General features: G+C 33.0%; 2 protein-coding genes across 2 annotated transcripts; one reads left to right on the top strand and one right to left on the bottom strand.

Moving 5' to 3' along the window:
• Positions 1-7,834: 7,834 nt before the first annotated feature.
• LOC111380430 (protein BRICK 1) lies at positions 7,835-8,474 on the top strand. Its single transcript, XM_023003993.1, has 2 exons — positions 7,835-8,059; positions 8,155-8,474. The coding sequence occupies exons 1-2, from the start codon at positions 7,927-7,929 to the stop codon at positions 8,277-8,279; spliced, it is 258 nt and encodes an 85-aa protein (XP_022859761.1). The 5' UTR covers positions 7,835-7,926; the 3' UTR covers positions 8,280-8,474.
• Positions 8,475-13,121: 4,647 nt separating this feature from the next.
• Positions 13,122-20,558, bottom strand: LOC111380425 (nodulation receptor kinase-like). The gene is made up of 13 exons (XM_023003986.1): positions 20,254-20,558; positions 19,503-19,653; positions 19,299-19,370; positions 19,147-19,215; positions 18,065-18,136; positions 17,867-17,938; positions 17,547-17,725; positions 16,835-17,055; positions 16,337-16,463; positions 16,184-16,252; positions 15,445-15,634; positions 14,904-15,036; positions 13,122-13,716 (listed from the first exon to the last, which is right to left on the bottom strand). The coding sequence occupies exons 1-13, from the start codon at positions 20,348-20,350 to the stop codon at positions 13,381-13,383; spliced, it is 1,788 nt and encodes a 595-aa protein (XP_022859754.1). The 5' UTR covers positions 20,351-20,558; the 3' UTR covers positions 13,122-13,380.
• Between the last annotated feature and the right edge of the window lie 2,286 nt (positions 20,559-22,844).

Raw genomic sequence — 22,844 nt, forward strand, 5'->3', positions numbered from 1 at the left:
AAAGTCCCACCTTCGTCATCAAGCACCCGCACTGCCGTCTGCAATTGCTCCACCACCTGCCTCCCCAACCCATCACCACCATCCCACATCTCTACACAACCACCACCTCAAAAGTTTTCAACAAAAAGTAAGTTCATATCATCAAATGAAGAATTTTCACAATATGCACTCCAATCTCCTTACATCAATTCTGCTATTTGTAGTTGAGAATCCTTTTTTTTCTTTTTCTTTTTGTAAATTATTCATTTGGTTTCTGATTTTTTGCAAAAGAAATTTCTTTAGACCTAAAAGTTGAAGATTTATAAAGTGATATGCGAGTCAATAAATGAACTTCCATTTTTTCTATTCTTGATATCTCATAGAGATATTTCTCTTTCAGTAATACGTTTACTATCATCAACTGATAAATGACAGGATGGAAGACATGCAATATCATATGGTTCATTTATAATCCAAAAAATCAAACAATGTATCTTTCTAATTAATTGTAGCCATAAAAAAAAATTCTCCATGTTAACTTCATATTCCATATAATAAAATACCCACAACAATATCAAGGAGTTGGAGAAGAGAAGATAATAACAAAGGTTCTATGTATCGCTTCATTGATGTTAACTTGATATTTATATGTTTACAGTTTAACTTCAACAGAATGATTGAAAATATGATTACAAAATACAATAAGATTCATTTCGGGAGTTGTAATTGCACTGTCATTTGTTATATAGTGAATATTGCAATTATTATCCATAAAGACTAACGTCTAAACATATATTTAAATTGCTACTTTCAAATATATATATTAGGTGGAAGTATAAAAACAATATTTGTACATGGTGCATTTTGTATATATTCTTGAGAATTTTTAATATGTCCATTCTATTCTTATTTTGAGATTTCTTGCCTTTTCAGTTCTAATTCTCTTAATTATTTTTATTGGCGTTCTTATGTTGTCGCTTTGGAGATCATCTCATAAGGGAAAAGGAAGGAAGAAGAATTACGTGAACTAATGATCTTAGAGGAATATATTGAAACACATATAGCTAAAAGTGACTGGGGTACATATTCGTCTATCCATACAGCTATGGGCAGCTTCTCATCAACAAACAAATTGATGTTAAATATTATTTGTCACTTTTTTTGGATTGTCTGACACTTTTTTGTAGCGTTCGGTACTTCTTTAATTTCTACAGCTTTACTGAATTGTTTTTAAGATTTTGATTGGTGTTTTGTTTCTTTTTTTTTTTTTTTTTTTTTTCTCACTTTTATTAGTACTGTCACTTTTTTTAATGTTCATCACTTTTTTTTATTTGCTATGTCTTTTTTATTGTTTATTACTTTCTTTGAATTTATGTCACTTTTTAGTGACAAACACCACTCTTTTTTCACTCTTAACTTAAAAAAGTGAGACTCAACTTTAAACAGTATTTTTTTTTTTAAACACTTTTCATATGATTTTTTAAAAGACCCTTAAAGGATATTTTGTAAGTTGATCCTTGGAGAGTACGATTGAAAATGAATTTAGAAAAATGAGGACCAAATATATGTTAACAAAATGTCAATGAAAACTACGGATATAAATTATTTACTTTTTCTTTTGTGTAATTACAAATAATAACATGTTAGTCACAAAACCTGTCAACTAGATAATGACTTTGATTTTCATGTTAATGATCTCGAACTCTAGCAAAGCTAAAAGGCACCTATGAAGGGCCAGGTTGAGGTATTCGAGGGTATTTGACTTTTAAACCAACAGATGGCCACAAATCATGTAGAACGGATTTGAAATTTGTTTAATCTTCATTTCTTAAATTTCATTTTTTTCAAACTCATTTTTAATTTTACATTTTATGAGATCCATAAATTTTCTCAACTTTTTAATCCCACATTTTCTCTTTTATGAAAATTTAATGTAAATCTAATTTTTAATTTAACCAAACAAGGGCTTAGAATATGTTTATGGTGTGTAATTCGAGTATACTTCTATGTAACTTTGTTTAATTGGTGAAGTTGTAATATATGTTGATGGTGATCTTTGCCCACTCTCATCCTATCCCATTGCCACAGAAAAACCATACGTCATTTTCTTTGATTGTGAGTGCGTGGCAATAACGAACATACAAATTGGTATGTTTCAACAATTTTGCTTGATTTACAAAATGCTTCTTCACAGAAGTCTGCCAGAACACACACATAGGGGGTGGGTAGGGTATTTTTTAGCAATTTTTTCATGGTAGGCCTCATATCATGAGAGTATTCTGACAATCTTTTGTGAAACTTTCTTCTATACAAATGGATTAATTCATGTTTCAACATGGATAGGGTGGGTACTGGGTCGGTATAGAGGGAAATGAGTTTTTCCAGTTTCTTTATCTTTCTCTTTTCCTTTCTACTTTCTTTTATTTAATTTTTTAAATTTAATCCAAATTAACTACACAAGGACTTCTACGTATATTGTGGGACATTTTGAAGGCCAAGGACCTTATTTGCAAGGAATCGAAAGCTTGGATTCTAATGTCACAATGTTGAAAGTTTAAGGACCTCAATGGAATTTTCCCAGAATGAAGAGGACTTCATAACCAAAAGGGAACACTTGCCCACTCAAGCTTTTGTTCAGCGTGTTACTTAGAGCTGGATAAAACTCTCGAACAGAACCGAACGCGAACTGAATCGAGCAGTTTTGTTAAGTTAAATACTCGAATGGGTATCTGAATGAAGAACCCACAGGTTTGGTTTAGTTCTCTGTTCTTGATCTCCAGGATCAAAAAACCTAGATTAAGAACCGAATCTCCCTAAATTTTTTAATTAATTTATTTTAAATAAGCTAAATTATTTTATCTTTTCTAAATAAATTTGTTGAATAGTTAATTTAGTTCAAACTAAAGAATATGATTTTCCTATTTCTAATTTTCAGTTCAAAGTCAATTTAATCAAATTGACCTAAGTTTTATCCAAATCGATCACTCTATTATAGTGCCGTTTCTATCATTCTGGAAAAATTGAATTGAAGTTCGACAACGCCTCTTTTAATTATTTTGAGCTAACTATCTTTCTCTTCCTATAATTTTAACAATCAAATTTATGAAGAACTCAACAAAAAAAGACGCAAAAGACACATAAGATTAGACTAAGTTATTTTGTAAGAGTTAAGATTGAACGTATCATTAATTTAATTAACATAATTTTGTAAATATTAAACTCCTTAATCCTGTTATTAATACATCAAAACCCCCAAAAATTCCCAAAACTCCCGAAAGTCCCACCTTCGTCATCAAGCACCCGCACTGCCGTCTACAATTGCTCCACCACCTGCCTCTCCGATCTATCACCACCATCCCACATCTTTACACAACCACCACCTCAAAAGTTTTCAACAAAAAGTAAGTTCATATCATCAAATGAAGAATTTTCACAATATGCACTCCACTCTCCTTACATCAATTCTGCTATTTGTAGTTGAGAATCCTTTTTTTCTTTTTCTTTTTGTAAATTATTCATTTGGGTTCTGATTTTTTGCAAAAGAAATTTCTTTAGACCTAAAAGTTGAAGATTTATAAAGTGATATGCGAGTCAATAAATGAACTTCCATTTTTTCTATTCTTGATATCTCATAAAGATATTTCTCTTTCAGTAATACGTTTACTAACATCAACTGATAACTGACAGGATAGAAGACATGCAATATCATTACTTTTGTTATTTCAATGGTTGTGTTTTCGTTGGGATGTGTATGGTTCATTTATCATCCAAAAAATCAGCCATAAAAAAAAATTCTCCATGTTAACTTCATATTACATATAATAAAATACCCACAACAATATCGGAGAGTTGGAGAAGAGAAGAGAAGATAATAACAAAGGTTCTATGTATCGCTTCATTGATGTTAACTTGATTTTTATATGTATACAGTTTAACTTCAACAGAATGACTAAAAATATGATTACAAAATACAATAAGAATCATTTCAAGAGTTGTAATTGCACTGTCATTTTTTATATAGTGAATATTGCAATTATTATCCATATAGACTAACGTCTAAACATATATTTAAATTGCTACTTTCAAATGGATAACAGGTGGAAGTGTAAAAACTATATTTGTACATGGTGCATTTTCGTAAGTATCCTTGAGAATTTTTAATATGTCCATTCTATTCTTATTTTGATATTTCTTGCTTTTTCAATTCTAATTCTCTTAATTATCTTTTTTGGGGTTCTTATGTTGTCGCTTTGTATGATCATCTCATAAGGGAAAAAGAAGGAAGAAGAATTACGCGAGCTAATGATCTTAGAGGAATATATTGAAACACATATAATTGAAAGTGACTGGGGTATGTATTCATCTATCCACATAGCTATGGGCAGCTTCTCATCAACAAACAAATTGATGTTAAATTTGTCACTTTTTTGGAGTGTTTGTCACTTTTTTGGAGCGTTCGGTACTTCTTTAATTTCTTTAACTTTATTGAATTGTTTCTAAGATTTTAATTGGTGTTTTGTTAGTTTTTATAATATTTGTCACTTTTTTAAGTATTTCTTTCTTTTTTGAATGTTCATCACTTTTTTTATTTGCTGTGTCTTTTTTATTGTTTGTTACTTTCTTTGAATTTATGTCACTTTTTTAGTGACAAACATCACCCTTTTTTCACTCTTAACTTAAAAAAGTGAGACTTAACTTTAAATAGTATTTAAAAAAAAAAAAAATTTCCATATGGTTTTTCAAAAGACCCTTAAAGGGTATTTTGTCAGTTGATCCTGAGAGAGTACGGTTGAAAATGAATTTAGAAAAATGAGGACCAAATACATGTTAACAAAATGTCAATGAAAACTTCGAATATGAATAATTTACTTTTTCTTATGTGTAATTACAAATAATAACATGTTAGTCATCAAAACCTGTCTACTAGATAATGACTTTGATTTTCACGTTAACGGTCTCGAACTCTAGCAAAGCTAAAAGGCACCTATGAAGGGCTAGGCTGATGTGTTCGAGGGAATTTGACTTTTAAACCGACAGATGACCACAAATCACATAGGACGGATTTGAAAACTTGTTTAATCTTCATTTATTAAAATTCATTTTTTTTCTTACTCATTTTTAATCATACATTTTATGAGATCCATAAATTTTCTCAACTTTTTAATCCCACATTTTCTGTTTTATGAAAATTTAATGTAAATCTAATTTTTAATTTAACCAAACAATGGCTTAGAGTATGTTTATGGTGTGTAATTTGAGTATACTTCTACGTAACTTTGTTTAATTAGTGAAGTTGTAATATAAGTTGATGGTGATCTTTGCCCACTCTCATCCCATCCCATCACCACAGAAAAACCAAACGTCATTTTCTTAGTTGTGAGTGGCATGGCAATAACGGACCTACAAATTGGTATGTTTCAACAATTTTGTTTGATGTACAAAATGCTTCTTCACAGAAGCCTACCAGAACCCACACATAAGGGGTGGTTGGGGTATTTTTTGACAATTTTTTTCTCACGGTAGGCCACTATCATGAGAGTATCCTGGCAATCTTCTATGAAATTTTCTTCTGTACAAATGAATTAATTCGTGTTTCAACGTGGGTAGTGTGGGTACTGGATAGGTACAGAGGGAAATGAGTTTTTCCAGTTTCTTTTCTCTTTTTCAAGTTTCTTTCTATTTCTCTTTCTCTTTTCCTTCCTATTCTCTTTCATTTATTTTTTTAAATTTTAATTCAAATTAACTGCACAATGACTTCTACGTATATTGTGGGACACTTTGAAGGCCAGGGACCTAATTTACAAGGAATTAAAAGTTTGGGTCCTAATTTCACAATGTTGAAAGTTTAAGGACCCCAGTGGAATTTTCCCAGAATGAAAAGGACTTCGTAACCAAAAGGGAACCTTGCCCACAAGCTTTTGTCCAGCGTGTTACTTAGAGTTGGACAAAACTTTCGAATCGAACCGAACGCGAACCAAATTGAACCGAACCGAGTAGTTTTTCTTAAATTAAATATTTAAACCGGTGTCTGAATCAAAAGCCGATAGGTTTGGTTCAATTCTAGGTTCTTGATCCTAGGGATCAAGAATCTAGATTAAGATTTGAATTTCCCTAAAATTTTTAATTAATTTATTTTAAATAAGTCAAATTATTTTATCTTTTCTAAATAAATTTGTTAACTAATTAATTTAGTTCGAATGAAAAATATATGATTTTTCCATTTCTAATTTTCAATTCAAAGTCAATTTAATCAAATTGACCTAAATTTTATCCGAATCTATTATTCTATCGTAGTGTCATTTCTATCATTCTGGAGAAATCGAATTGAAGCTCGATAATGCATCTCTTAATAATTTTGAACTCGCTATCTTTCTCTTCCCGTGATTTTAACAATCAAATCTATGAAGAATTCAACAAAGAGAAACGCAAAAGGCATACAAGATTGAACTGCGTTATTTTATAAGAGTTAAGATTGAACATATCATTAATTGAATTAATATAATTTTGTAAATATTAAAAAATTTAATTATAATACGGAACTGAGAAACAAATGGAACCGAATCCGAACGGTTCCACTTACTAAATACCTGAGAATTTCAGATTCGGATATTAGAATCGAACCTAACCAGACAATATCCAGCCCTAGTGTTATTGTCTCTACAATTTAGAGAAAGTCACCTTTGATCGTTCCCCACTTCAAACAATTGAAAATGGCAAATATCAGACTTAATTGTCCCAATAGTCACTAAATTGATGTTTGTATTTTTGACTACTTATTGAAGTTTATGATGTCAAGTTTTGTCCACTAAATTTATTCAAACGTTGAACGTTACTAAATGGCATAACATATATTTCAAACTTTTACCAAAATTAGGGATGAAACTAATGAAATGCACGTGTTTCCTGTCACGCTATTAACAAATTGCCACGTCTTCGATTGTTTACTAATATTTGAAAAGCATATTTGATTACTTACTGATAAAAATGAAGTCAACCTATTGTTCATTAAAAATGTATACTGCAAATGCATGAGTCACGTAAAAGTAATAATAAATTAGACAAACAAATCTGAGTTGTCAATCCCACGAGAAATAATTATTCATTTACACAATAGTTAATTTTAGTTTTTGATATATTTTGCAAAATTTTAAGCTATTTCATCTTTTTAAAAATTCAAATTTATTGTGTATTTCATTATTAAAATTTAATTATGTGTTTCATTGCAAAAATTTAATTTTAATTAAATTTATTATATGTTTCGCTGCAAAATCTACCGTTTGATGAAATTTATTATGTGTTCATTGCAAAATTCATTTAATTAAATTTACTGTGTGTTTTGTTGCAAAATTTAAATTTAATTTTCATTAAATTTTATCAAAGAAATACACAATAAATTTGAATTTTTCGAATAATGAAAATAGCTAAAAATTCTATAAAAATATATTTAAAATTAAATTTTATTATGGTGTAAAATAAGTAATCATTTTTCGTGAGATTGATAACTTGAACTCATTTATCCACTTTTTTACTTTTATGAGATCCGTATATTTGCTATACACGTTTTAACAATAACATACCGACATTATTTTATAAATTTAATAGCAAAAATTTGACTACCTCAAAGTTCAATAAGGAACCAAAGACATTTTTTCAAAATTTAATGAGCAATTGAAAACATTTTTAAAAGTTCAGTGAAAAATCAAAGACATGACAATTTATTATCTGGGATGATGGAGCACCACGTGTGCATTCTGTTAACCACGTCACTAAAATCGTTAAAGATTTAAAATTGATGTTATACTAGTGAGTAACATCTAATGTTTGGAAAAGATTAGAGGCTAAAATTCGACATCTAAAATTTGAGTGACCATTGTTGAAAAATGTCCGACGGTCAACCTATACCTATTGTCCAAGCTGTAGAAATCGCATTACCCTGAGCAATCAAAAATGGCGAGAGCCGGTGGGATAACGAACGCGGTGAACGTGGGAATCGCAGTGCAAGCTGATTGGGAAAATCGGGAATTCATTTCCCACATTTCTCTCAATGTCCGTCGCCTCTTTGACTTCCTCGTACAATTTGGTACCCACTTCGTATAAACCCCTCTCTTCCTCTTATAGCTCTTTTTAATTTGATTGGTTTGAGAAAATTATTTCTGTTTTCCTTTTCAATTATAGAGGCAACCACCAAAAATAAGTTGGCTAAGTTGAATGAGAAGCTTGACACATTGGAGCGGCGTCTCGAATTGCTGGAAGTACAAGTGGGCACTGCTACAGCCAATCCAGCTATGTTTACGACCTGATTGGATCGGAATTCTTAGATCGAGGTCTGTCATGAGTAGTGCGGTCGATTTCGTGATTGTATTTTGATTTTCGCTGTGGACAACTTCTTGCTGTCGTTATTGTGTAGAATCTTTATGCATATATTTTTATATAAAAATATAAGATGTTGGAATGTTATCTCATGGATTCACATCTAAAATTTTGGTGTCTATCCACTTTGTTTGAAATGGTTATCTTCGAATCAGTTTCCATTGCGGCTGTGCTTAAAGATCTGAGTTTGATAAGATTTTAAAGTAGAGTTGATTTAAATTATGTTTGTTTAGATTAATTTTAATATTTGATAATGTTTTACTTCATTAGAAATACATTTGATTTTAGCTCTTTACCCTATAAAAAACTACCTAGGATTTCATTGATGTATTCTATTATTGACGATTGAATATTTATATCTTCTTCCCTCTCTCCCCTTATCTTCTTCCCTATTTCTCTTTTTATGTTACGTCCTATATCAAGAAGTATATTGGGGGACACGCTATGTTTATCCATAGGTTTAAATTGAGCTGATATCAAGATAATAATCTCGATAACTGAGGTAGACATAGCTGGTTTTCACATCTATTTCAGAAGATCATCTCTGCAATGTTTCACTACTGTCATAGGGTTCTCAGTTCTTCTTTCCCACTTCTCTTTGATGCTTTCTTTCTTTGGTTTTCTGTCCTATGCAATGCCCATTTGTCTAAAGAGATTTGTTTATCTTCAACATTTTCCTAGCTCAATTTGTTCCACTCAAACAGAAATTTGAAAAATTCAAACGCCTTATTGCTGCAATTTATCATCTCTACACTAACTGTCACATACACTGGTGGAGGTGCACAGTGGAGGAAATTGGGATTTGAGAACCTCTTTTTTACTAAAATTTTTTTGTTACTTAATAAATAAAAAAAATTGTGCGGAAAAGCCGTAATTATTTTTTATTAACAAATAATTAGGTTGATTGTCGAAAATCAGAATGTTACCGGAGGATGGTGTGTGTGTGTGTGTGTATATATAAGAGAGAATTGGTCTACTAAGCTCTAGTAACAATGCACATCTATTCATTGATTGATAAGTTCAAGGTGGATTTCAAGATTTGAATTAAATTTGTCATCCACCAATTGATTGATGTGCTGTATGATCAGTGTTTAACATAAGCTAAGCAACGATACTTAGTAGATAATTTCCCTCTATATATATAAGTATAACTATTGTTTTCATATATATAGGGAGAGAGAGACACATACCCAACCGGATTCCTTTTTGTTATTTTCCCTTTCTTGCACTAATCAGTTACATATTAGTGTATAACACACACACACATATAAATATGTACTTAGTATATGTAAGAATATATTTTCTTTTTATGCGTACTTTGACGTCGAGTTATATCGCTATATATATAAGTATAACTATTGTTTTCATATATATAGGGAGAGAGAGACACATACCCAACCGGATTCCTTTTTGTTATTTTCCCTTTCTTGCACTAATCAGTTACATATTAGTGTATAACACACACACACACATATAAATATGTACTTAGTATATGTAAGAATATATTTTCTTTTTATGCGTACTTTGACGTCGAGTTATATCGAAGCTTTGAAGATTTTTCCTTGTGGTGAATTAGAGTCACATAAATCCATCAAAGGCAGGTTTGTAGTGTAGGGATAAAAACCTGCTACTTCTAGGAGCCTATCGCGGCATTGGTGGAGTGGAACGCCAATGAATCCTCCTTCCAATTCTTATCCTCTAACTTAAGCTGGCTCCAAAATTACTGTAAAACATTGTAACATTTTTAATATCATTATATTATTTTATTGTTCCCGAGTCCTACCTCCACCCTGGTCACACAATACTGTAAGGTGCATACAGAGACAAAGTGCTATGCACTCCTGGTGGTTACAATGTGTCGATTAGATTTAGATCTTGCACCATGATCATTGCCTATTTTGGAAAGTAAAGACATGAAGATTTTGGTTGGCATCATTTTTATTCTTTGTTGGGAAAAAAATGGCAACTAGACGCTTTTTTTCGTATTAATGGTTATCATGGCACACGTATCATATGATATTCTTAGAATGGTATCAGCGGTATCAGCATTTCATTGAAGAACTTAGGCCTTGTTTGATTCCAATTCTTCTCAAAATACATGTTTCTCTCTCTTTTTTTCAACCTCACAGTAGTCATTAAAATAATATTGCACATAAATAAAAAACTTTTCCTTATTTTTCAACTATACATTTCCCAACAATCTATTATTCTAAAATGCATTTTTTCATAAAAATGGGGCTCAAACACCCTTTTAATGTCAATGGTCAAGAATTCATAGAATTGTTTTAAAATTACATAGGGAAGCAAATTGAGTGAAGTAAACAATTTATGGAATTGACTCTTACATTAGAGGGTGATCTTACATTTTGTCTATGGGATTAAGTAGGGCTTAAGTTGAATCATCGCCCATAAATGGGTACCAATTCAATGCCAATTCCTAGTATCTCTTACATGAATTTCATGGTTGATTGGATGATTAGACTGCTGCTCATGTATTTGCTTGTGAATCCAAAATACCATCAGTTGATTGCAAAGAATAGAAGCTGAACCTACTTTAACCAACATGTCTTAAGTCTGTACTTGGTACTAGTAATAGCAAAACAGAGAAAGGGTGTGTTGATCATAAGTGTTAGATCAGTGGCCTACAGAAATTCTTGGGGGTATTGAGTTGCATATTCTCTTAATCTGATTATCTCTCACAATCTCTGACATTGTCCACCCAATTAACTATCTTGGTTGAGGAGGTGGTGGTTGCATAACAATAGCGGATGGTTCAGTTGGAACTGGAGTTTGTGGTATGACAATAGGTTTCTCCATAGAGTAGCGACGAGACCCTCCGAAACTCTCTATGGATTTCATGTATTCTGACGCATTGTTTTCTATGATAAAAGCATCCTCGAGTTCACGAACAATGTCAGCCATGCATGGGCGATAAGCTGAGTAAGGCTCAATACATGCCAAAGCTACCTCCACCACTCTCCACATTGCTTCAGCATGGTATCCTCCCTTTATGTTAGGGTCCACAATTTCTTCGATTCTTGAGTTCCTTATATGGGGCTTGGCCTATATTCAAGAAAAGTTGCTTGTATGGTCAAACATGAATAACTTTAATAAATATACAATGACTTAATTGAGAGAGAGAGGAGTAAGAAGTGTAACATTAAGCTCTTTTGCTTTAAAATTTACGAAAAAGTATTGTTGATAAGTCTTCATCAAGGTCATGATTTACCTAGCAAAGATCTAGTTAAGGACCAATTTATATGTTTTGTGTTCAAATTTCTTCATTACAAGTAAAATAATATTTATTTTCTTCTGCTGGTGATTGAACAAAGTAATCCTCCAGATACACTTTCCTTTTCAGCCTATTAGATTTTTGGGAGTTTCTTGCACATCTACTTGCTTCAATTTTTGCTCATTAAGTGTGTGTTCTGTCAAATCAGAACATTGTATATGCCTCCATACAAATGCAGTTCTTTTTGTCTTGCTCTCCGAATGGGGATGTAAGTTCGTTTGTTAGAAAAGCAGGTATGTGTGGGTGCATTGTGCAGAATTTTAAGACTTTAGGTTGCAATGAGCAATGAGCAATTGATAATGATTAATATAAACTAATCTTTTGAGCATTTGACATCTTCATTTGGTTGACTTCATCCTTTTTTGTTCAAGAGACTTGGCTAATGTTTGGCTTATAAATTATTTATAAACACTTAAGCCACTTTTTCTCCACACATTTCGAGGGATCCACAAGTACTAACTTGTCTGCCAATTATTTCTATCCATTTATAATTTAAGCAGTTTATAAACACTTTCCAAACATTCTTTTAATCATTTGTGATAAATGATTAAAATAATTAACATGTGTCTCTAGGACCAAGTACTTTTATCTAATCATTGCAAGTGTCCTTCATGAAGAGTCTCAAAATCATATTGCTGAAATTATCAGCACTCATTAAAGGGCATTGGTGGAGTGGAACGCCAATGAATCCTCCTTCCAATTCTTATCCTCTAACTTAAGCTGGCTCCAAAATTACTGTAAAACATTGTAACATTTTTAATAGCATTATATTATTTTATTGTTCCCGAGTCCTACCTCCACCCTGGTCACACAATACTGTAAGGTGCATACAGAGACAAAGTGCTATGCACTCCTGGTGGTTACAATGTGTCGATTAGATTTAGATCTTGCACCATGATCATTGCCTATTTTGGAAAGTAAAGACATGAAGATTTTGGTTGGCATCATTTTTATTCTTTGTTGGGAAAAAAATGGCAACTAGACGCTTTTTTTCGTATTAATGGTTATCATGGCACACGTATCATATGATATTCTTAGAATGGTATCAGCGGTATCAGCATTTCATTGAAGAACTTAGGCCTTGTTTGATTCCAATTCTTCTCAAAATACATGTTTCTCTCTCTTTTTTTCAACCTCACAGTAGTCATTAAAATAATATTGCACATAAATAAAAAACTTTTCCTTATTTTTCAACTATACATTTCCCAACAATCTATTATTCTAAAATGCATTTTTTCATAAAAATGGGGCTCAAACACCCTTTTAATGTCAATGGTCAAGAATTCATAGAATTGTTTTAAAATTACATAGGGAAGCAAATTGAGTGAAGTAAACAATTTATGGAATTGACTCTTACATTAGAGGGTGATCTTACATTTTGTCTATGGGATTAAGTAGGGCTTAAGTTGAATCATCGCCCATAAATGGGTACCAATTCAATGCCAATTCCTAGTATCTCTTACATGAATTTCATGGTTGATTGGATGATTAGACTGCTGCTCATGTATTTGCTTGTGAATCCAAAATACCATCAGTTGATTGCAAAGAATAGAAGCTGAACCTACTTTAACCAACATGTCTTAAGTCTGTACTTGGTACTAGTAATAGCAAAACAGAGAAAGGGTGTGTTGATCATAAGTGTTAGATCAGTGGCCTACAGAAATTCTTGGGGGTATTGAGTTGCATATTCTCTTAATCTGATTATCTCTCACAATCTCTGACATTGTCCACCCAATTAACTATCTTGGTTGAGGAGGTGGTGGTTGCATAACAATAGCGGATGGTTCAGTTGGAACTGGAGTTTGTGGTATGACAATAGGTTTCTCCATAGAGTAGCGACGAGACCCTCCGAAACTCTCTATGGATTTCATGTATTCTGACGCATTGTTTTCTATGATAAAAGCATCCTCGAGTTCACGAACAATGTCAGCCATGCATGGGCGATAAGCTGAGTAAGGCTCAATACATGCCAAAGCTACCTCCACCACTCTCCACATTGCTTCAGCATGGTATCCTCCCTTTATGTTAGGGTCCACAATTTCTTCGATTCTTGAGTTCCTTATATGGGGCTTGGCCTATATTCAAGAAAAGTTGCTTGTATGGTCAAACATGAATAACTTTAATAAATATACAATGACTTAATTGAGAGAGAGAGGAGTAAGAAGTGTAACATTAAGCTCTTTTGCTTTAAAATTTACGAAAAAGTATTGTTGATAAGTCTTCATCAAGGTCATGATTTACCTAGCAAAGATCTAGTTAAGGACCAATTTATATGTTTTGTGTTCAAATTTCTTCATTACAAGTAAAATAATATTTATTTTCTTCTGCTAGTGATTGAACAAAGTAATCCTCCAGATACACTTTCCTTTTCAGCCTATTAGATTTTTGGGAGTTTCTTGCACATCTACTTGCTTCAAAATTTACGAAAAAGTATTGTTGATAAGTCTTCATCAAGGTCATGATTTACCTAGCAAAGATCTAGTTAAGGACCAATTTATATGTTTTGTGTTCAAATTTCTTCATTACAAGTAAAATAATATTTATTTTCTTCTGCTGGTGATTGAACAAAGTAATCCTCCAGATACACTTTCCTTTTCAGCCTATTAGATTTTTGGGAGTTTCTTGCACATCTACTTGCTTCAATTTTTGCTCATTAAGTGTGTGTTCTGTCAAATCAGAACATTGTATATGCCTCCATACAAATGCAGTTCTTTTTGTCTTGCTCTCCGAATGGGGATGTAAGTTCGTTTGTTAGAAAAGCAGGTATGTGTGGGTGCATTGTGCAGAATTTTAAGACTTTAGGTTGCAATGAGCAATGAGCAATCGATAATGATTAATATAAACTAATCTTTTGAGCATTTGACATCTTCATTTGGTTGACTTCATCCTTTTTTGTTCAAGAGACTTGGCTAATGTTTGGCTTATAAATTATTTATAAACACTTAAGCCACTTTTTCTCCACACATTTCGAGGGATCCACAAGTACTAACTTGTCTGCCAATTATTTCTATCCATTTATAATTTAAGCAGTTTATAAACACTTTCCAAACATTCTTTTAATCATTTGTGATAAATGATTAAAATAATTAACATGTGTCTCTAGGACCAAGTACTTTTATCTAATCATTGCAAGTGTCCTTCATGAAGAGTCTCAAAATCATATTGCTGAAATTATCAGCACTCATTAAAGAAGCAATAACAGCAAAAAGGGGCAGGCATGCAATACATTTTATAGGTAGAATGCTCAGACATTAGAGCTTACCCATTCAACTAAGCTCCACTCATTTCGTGGTCTTTTTATGTTGAGAGGCTCTTGACCACTTACGATTTCCAGTAAAACAACCCCAAAGCTAAAGACATCACTTTTTGTGGATAAATGTTGTGTGGAGTAGTACCTGAAAGAAACAAACTTTAAAAAATCAGAAGTTGTGCTGCATGCATAATTCTTCAACCACTTTGGGCTGTAGGAGCTGTTCAAAAATGGTTTCATAGGATTCTTCTGCAAACATCCACATAATATGAATGCACACACCCTGTCTTCACACAGAGGGATTTATTGGACTGTTTAAAGCAAGTTCTATGTTATTGAATAATTAAATCTTAAAATTTTATGACTGACAACATATGTGGAACCGAAATTCATGAAGCATCAATTCAAATTTGAATGGTGGCATTTTTCGGATTTCAATTCCAAAAGTTCCATGTTTACCCTGTTCTACTTAAATAAAATTCAAATCAGAATTCCCTTCCTTTTCTTGTTCTGCTGAAGGATTAAGATTTAGTGCAAGGAGGCGCATACTTACTCTGGATCCAAGTATCCAGCAGTGCCCCTTACTTCTAAAGAAGTGCCACTATCCCCTTCTTGAGGTGCATACTTAGAAAATCCGAAGTCCGCAACCTTTGCGGACATGCTATAATCCAGGAGTATGTTACTCGATTTCACATCCCGATGTATGACACAGCGCTCAGAGAAGGTATGAAGATATGTCAAACCTGAATGATATGATACTCTTCAGTCATTTTAATACACATTCAATGTTAAGAAAGAAGAAAAAACAAGGAAGGGGAAAGAAAATTGAGCAATTGGAAATTATCCAGGTGAAAAAATATAGCACAAGATGCAAGTGGTGCTGACATATGGCTGATGGCTCTTTTTGGAGAAATTACATAAGTTTGGACTGAATTTTATGCTTCCTTTTTCTACTATTGAGCTGTCTTAATTATCTATAACCTTTTAAGAGTTAAGGATATTTTAGTCTCTAACAATGTTGGATACTGTTATATTTTATTTTGATATTAATCATGTTTCTTTGCTCTGGAAGAACCATAGTTTCCCTAGAAAAATATTTGGTGTTCGAAAGATTCTAAATCTCTAGGAGAGTCATATGATATCCTAAAGTTACTTCCGTCATTTTATCATTGTATGGAAGCTTTTAAGTCCCAAAATTCTGAAATGCACAGAATATTAATTATTTGCTTGAGAATTTGCTGCTTCCTGATCACAAGGGAGATAATTGAAAATATACATATTCTGATACTTGCCTCGTGCAGCACCTAAAGCTATTGAAAGTCTGGTCGGCCAATCTAAAATCTTCCGCTTTGCTGCGGCTCCTGTAAATTAATAGAGTCAAGAAATGAATACTAATTCTAAACAGGGCCTAGCTGGAAAGAGTTCTAAATATAAATAACTAGTACCATATAGGCGATCTTGTAGGGAGCCATTCGACATAAAGGGATAGACAAGAATCTGTTGTTCATTCTCGCAGCAGTAGCCAAGAAGTGGGACCAAGTTTTCATGTCGAATTGCCGAGAGCAAACTTAACTACAGAGTTGGTTGACAGCAATTTTTTGGTTAGCCTCTTATGAAGGAGACAAGGTCCGAATGCATAATTGATATTGTAATTATTAGTTATAGGAAAAAAGGAAAACTGAAGATCCTACTGTGAAAGTATGAAGTTAGTAGAAATGTTATAAATTTAGTTAATGCACTGGATAGCAACTGATAAAGAAAATGGTAGAAATTGGAAAATTAAAATCTTTGCTTTATCAGGCACCAAGGATCAAATCCCCTATAGCAATTACATACAGTTGGGAGAAAATATACATAAATCCAGGAAAACAGTTGTACGCTCTAGTTGGTTGTGCAAACTATAATCTTTTCAGGTTAAGTGGTTTAAATTATGCTGGATTCACCTCATTGTCAAATTCACGAGTTCCCTGGGTTGAAGTCGCTGATCGGACCTTCACAGCCACTTCTTGACCATCAGGTAGAGTACCACGGTAAACTGATCCGAATCCACCTTCACCTATCAATGTCTTGTACTTTTCTGTAGCAATTTCTATGTACTGCAACGTAAAGCTCTGGATAGATATGGACTTCGCTACAATATTATCCATGTTTGGAACTGCATAAACTGCATTTGCATTGAAGAAGTGATGTCATGAGCACTGTTATTCGAAGATTCAAATTAATTTGAATACTAATATTGAATGGTAAACCGGAAAGAAAAAGAGAACACAGATGAATAACCAGCAAAATTGTTTCAAATTATGCTCTTATTCTTTCTCTTGTTTATTACTGCCACTGCAACTCAATCTTTTGCATGTTTTGCAAGTTTGATTTTGGTATTCCTGTTAAGACTGCTTATGACTGTTTCTTTAACCCTGATGTAACAATAAGGAACAGGTGCTTGACAATGAGTCTATGAGTCTATGACAATATAACATTCAATCTACTAATTTGTCAAAAAATAGCAGACTAGCCTAGTAACTAAAAATATAATATGTTGGGAAATATAAGTTTTCCATTAGTGTCGTCTACTGATAGAAGTTCAATATTAGCTCTGGGTAGCTTCTTATTCAATGTTGGTCTTTGAAGTATATCAAAAGAGTTCAATGTACTTACTCTTTGACATCGGGTGTCCTTTTACATCAAATTTTTGCAGAGCCATCCTTTTGCGTTTGTATAGGCAAGCCAAAGAGACTCCACATACTATGATAACTAAGAGAGATCCACTTGCAGCTATGCCTATCCAAATTCGTTGTCTTGAATGGGAATATCCTTGAGCAGAGCATTTCCCGTTGCTAAGATATGAAAGCAGAAAATCAGAGGAAAAGGTCTCTCTCTCCCCTTCTCTCACTCATTAATACACACACACAAACACAGACATGAAAACTTTTTTCTCAATACAAATTATTTTTGCATTCTTAAGATAAACTTCATACTCTGTAGTAAGATTCAATCTGTTTAGGCTGTAAGGAAGATTTTGGCTGGATCGAGGATTGCAGCCAAAATATCTGGATGAAGAGGAAAAGGTGTACTGAGTTAGGTACATCTCCACCTAATAATTAGCCTAAAGAGAAATCAATTCACATTGGAATCGTAGTCTATATGTATCAAAATGAATTTGTTCATAAACTTACAACGTTGTCAAATAGGGCAGCAAGGATAGAGATTCTGTGATATTTCCTGTAAGATCATTGTGACTCAGATCCCTGTAAAAATTGTACAAACAAATCAAAGGGTTATTTGGTGAACTAAAGTGAAATGCCAAATATTTTATTGGTTTAGTAAGATTCAAGTTAGCTGAGGTTCCTGGAAAGCGTCTTTTATGATACCGTGCTTATGCTCTGTTGTCTTAACATCCAACTCAATTCAGCTTAACAAATCTTTATCCCATACTTGTGGGGGGTTGGCTGCAAGAATCCTCCTTTTCCCCTTTGCTCTAACAAGGGCCATCTCCAAAGTTAAATCACAAAGGTTCGTATGCTTCTTAATTAACTCATTCCATGTGCTTTTAGGTCAATACGTTCCCTAGTATATGATCATGGATGGTACGTGAGTGGCCGAAAGCTCAAGTATTCTTGATGTGCATGTGCTCTGACGAGCGAGCATCATATTTCTCAAGTATCATGTGAACAATTGTATTTTAACTATGTTTTATTGCCTTGTATCTAATAATCACCGAGACAGTGGTTTAATGCTATATAGAATTGGAAGACTGAGTGGTCTTATGATCAAATATGGTTAATGGTTTAAGACAGTTGCACTTGAAGGTTGGTTGTATTTGCTTAATGTCTGATATGATATAAAACATATGTTTGAATGCATGTACTTAGAACACTCAAATAGTTTGAGCTTGCTTAAAAATAAAAAGATTGTGTAGGAAGCAAGTTTGTATAGTTAAGATATCGTATTCCAGGATTTAGTGAGATAATTTGGTTTGCACACTTACCCCCACCCCTCCCCACGAGAAAATAATATAGTAGTTGATCACTACGTAAGTAAAGGGTGTCTGAGTTTACTTATCCAGCAGGTGAAATTATGTGAAAGAAATTATAGTGATTGCGGGTATAGTAGTGATACTTATGTGATTTATGGAGGTTGATTCATTTGGAATTCTAAACCGAGAGACAATAAAAGGTTCTTAGGTTCTTGAAAATTGCTATCGCTATGAAAGGGAAATAAAATTATAGTGCTAAAATTGAGTCTAAGAGGTCATTACACTGATGTCAACACTGAGGAAACTGGAAACTTGGGAATGCTACCATTGAACCTATTATTGCTCAAGTTCCTGCATTTGACCATATGGTCAGTGAGAAACAAACACAATCACTGAACAAAACAATAACTCATTGTAAGAGAACTTAGTCATACAATTCCTTCAAGTGAATCAGATTAGTGATACTGGGAGGGAGTGGCCCTGTAAGGCTTCTGAAGGATAGATCCCTGGAACAGAAGATCGATGAACAGATCATGTTATGAACAAGGTGCTAACAAACATAATGCTTCATTGATAATCGACGAAATGATAATAAATGAGTATTTAGTTGTTCATTCGACTCTGATGGAGAGACTCACAGTTCAGTTATGACTGAGGTACTGTTAAAAGGCCCACAAGACAAACCATGCCATGGAAGAGGTAGACATGGATCTCCTGACCAAGTTTTCAACACTTCACTATCTTGATTGAGCTCCAGTAGCTCATGCTTCACATTGGTAATTACATCCACTGAACAGATAAGGGTGAGGATCAGTCATATTAAGCTATTAATGTTTCAAATTTGTTTCCTATTGTTATTGTGCTGACCATATATGAATTTGAAGTGCCTGCTTTCACCTGATTTACGTCCTTGCATAGTCAGTCTTTTATGATGTGTAATTAATGTTACTACTCTAACAAGAAAGAGGGGAGTGCTATTTTACTCTTCGAATCTGTTAATTACTTCAGATGAAGTACTAGCCAAAATCTTGAGCTTATCACTGGATGATGGTGTTTTCAAGATCTACCCCCTTTAACCCAGTCAGCCCCCCACGCCCACGCCCACCCCCACCCCAATTGTCTGGCTTCAAGCATCTACCTTGTTGATTTGGCTACACAGGTTGCCAGCACTTGTACTAATCTGGGATTCAATAAACTAGAAAATTACTGCAAGATATTGGATTGTGTTATTCCATCTTCATAATATGACAGAAATCATTTAAGGAACATTATTTGTGTATCTATTATGATGAAATCTTGTATTGAAGTTTCTATAGCTCTTTCTCCTTTAGAAGGAATAAATTTCATTCATTAGTCAAAATTTCAGAAACCGATAGAGTGAGATCATACCTTCTTCTGTACAGGTAGATTGAATTGCCAGGAATAGGCAAATTATACAAGAGGCTACCAGTCTTATAATTACATTGTTATCCAACCCTTCCATCATTTTGTTATCATGCTGGAAAGTTTCCCCATCAGGGTCGTTGAATCGTAATCGGGATTTTTTGTTTCTTTTTATGGGAATCAAGAAAAATAGCTTAACTTTCAGAAAAATTGAACTTTAGTTTCTTCTATGATCTGCTTAAGAAAAGGAATTGCCAGGCGACAAAATGGCATTAAAAAAAACTTGGAAGAAACTGTGTTTTATTATCAGTTTTGACTTTAGAGGGGTGGGTACAGCTGAAACAATAGTGGGAGGGAAGTGAGAAAATATCAAATTAAAATATTATTTAAAATTTTGATTAAATTGACAATGTTTTAACTAACACTCTGTATGATTAATATAATTTATATTTGTTTATTATTAGGTAATTTTCTAGTACGTTAAAATAATGTGGCGGAGCAACCATTCACATATTAATATATTATGGTTCATCTTTTGTTCCTTTGTCTCAAGTCCGTTCCTCTCCTTGTCTGGTACCATGAACGCAACTTCCACGAAATGGAATTTGGCTTTTAATAATATTGCTCTTCCATTTATTAACACTTAAAAATATAAAAGTTTAGTAACTATATAGAGTTATTTGTATTCAGAGTTTGACACTCCGAATTACCTGATGTGAGTGAGGGGATCGGGCTCCACACATTTATTGGCATGGGGCCCCCAACCGTCATGTGAGTAGCATATAACCTGGAGTGTCAAACTTCAGGTACATGTAGCAAAACTCAATTATATATAACTAATTTGTTCCCAAAAAAATTTAAAAAAAAAATGATTGTTCAATTTGATTGTTCAAAGGATGGTTCATATTTTTCAAACGAATGGTCAAAAACTATGAAACGAAATGGTTATCTCGATCCAATACAACAATGCATCACAATTATGCTTTTCAATTATTTTAATCTTTCTTCACTTTCTTTCATTAATATGTTCGACTATTTTAAAAAAGGATTCCAACAAACAATATAAATATTACCTCTACAACTACAAAATTGAAGGAATATATTTGGTCAAGAAGATTGATATTTTTAGATCAATCATTGGTAAGGTCAAAACAGAAGGATGCGGTGGGTCAGGTTGAAAGTCTACGACACGGAGAAGACTTGACATGGATTCTTCGCCGAGTAATATAACTGTGACCAGTCCAACCTAACGTTAGTCATCCTAAATTATATCTAGCCTTTACTAACATTCATCTGTATTGTTGAGGGAAAAGTTTACATGTACATAATTATTGCACATAATGTTGTCCATAATGTGATGTGACAATCATCCGATTATTGATGTAAAAGTGTGAGATTTGAATTAAAGGTTGGATCCAATGCCACATGTAATTATGGACACCATTATGTAGACAATTATGTACATGTAGCACTTCTCTTGTTGAGGTAATCATACTATCTTAAGTTTTTTCAAAAGAAAAATTTTCTTTTATTCGAGGATAAAGTTATCAAACATGAAAAGCCTTAAACGATGAGATCAATTCATAATCAAGTTTTCACCAGCTATCATTTGGAGTCGATCCAAAGTACAAGGACTTAGCCCAACACGTAAGTTGGTAGGTAAATGAGCAGAAAACACCATAGAAGTATGACTAGAAAGGCTCCCAAAAATAAAGTCGCGTAATGTAATGTCAATTTAGAGTTTACATTTATCTCGTCGAGATAATGTTGCTACAAGATTAACCTATGAGTCAAATAGGAAATATAGAATGGAAATTGGATAAGAAGTCAACTCGGATGCTATAGACTAAAATTAGTTCTATCGTATGATCAGCAGTAATCCAGATAAATATATCGTTAAGTACTAACTTGATATACAAGACATGATATTGAAGACAAGATTTATATTCACATTTTCACGAGTTTCAAAGAGATTTTAGTGCAATTTCCTTGCAACATGACAGTCATGACTTAGCCAGCCAACATATCACATTTTTATTTGAGTTTTAGAGTTATATTGGCCGTTTGATAATCGAAATGTCAACACATATTTATTTTACAATAAATATTTCGATGAGTAAGATAAAAGAAATTGTCTAACAGTATTCACTATCAACAAAGAACATATTTTTTTTGTGAATACACGTAGAAAGATACGGTACCTATGCTTCAAAAGATCGAAACGTTATGGATTTAAATAAAATTAAAACTTGAAAAATTTCCTCCAAAAATAGAAATATAAATTAAGGGATTTAGCATCTTTTAAATTTAGAAACTTATGATAACATATTAAGAAATAGATGAATTTTACTAAGGTCCACGATTGAAGGATGCATCAGTTGCTATCAAATATCAGAAATCCGTGGAGACGTAACAATCAAATAAGCTTAAAATGGTGCAATCTATTGAGCACAGATAAGAGTGTCAAACTTAATGTAAACGATAATGTATATGTAGGCTGTAGCATGATTGGCATAGATAGATTTTTTTGAATTCAAATGGTTTGCACTAAAACTTTAGGATGAAATTCACAAAGATAGACATGGTCTCCTGTCCAC

Source organism: Olea europaea, unplaced genomic scaffold (assembly GCF_002742605.1).
Source record: "Olea europaea var. sylvestris unplaced genomic scaffold, O_europaea_v1 scaffold2142, whole genome shotgun sequence".
Taxonomy (NCBI): Eukaryota; Viridiplantae; Streptophyta; class Magnoliopsida; order Lamiales; family Oleaceae; genus Olea; species Olea europaea.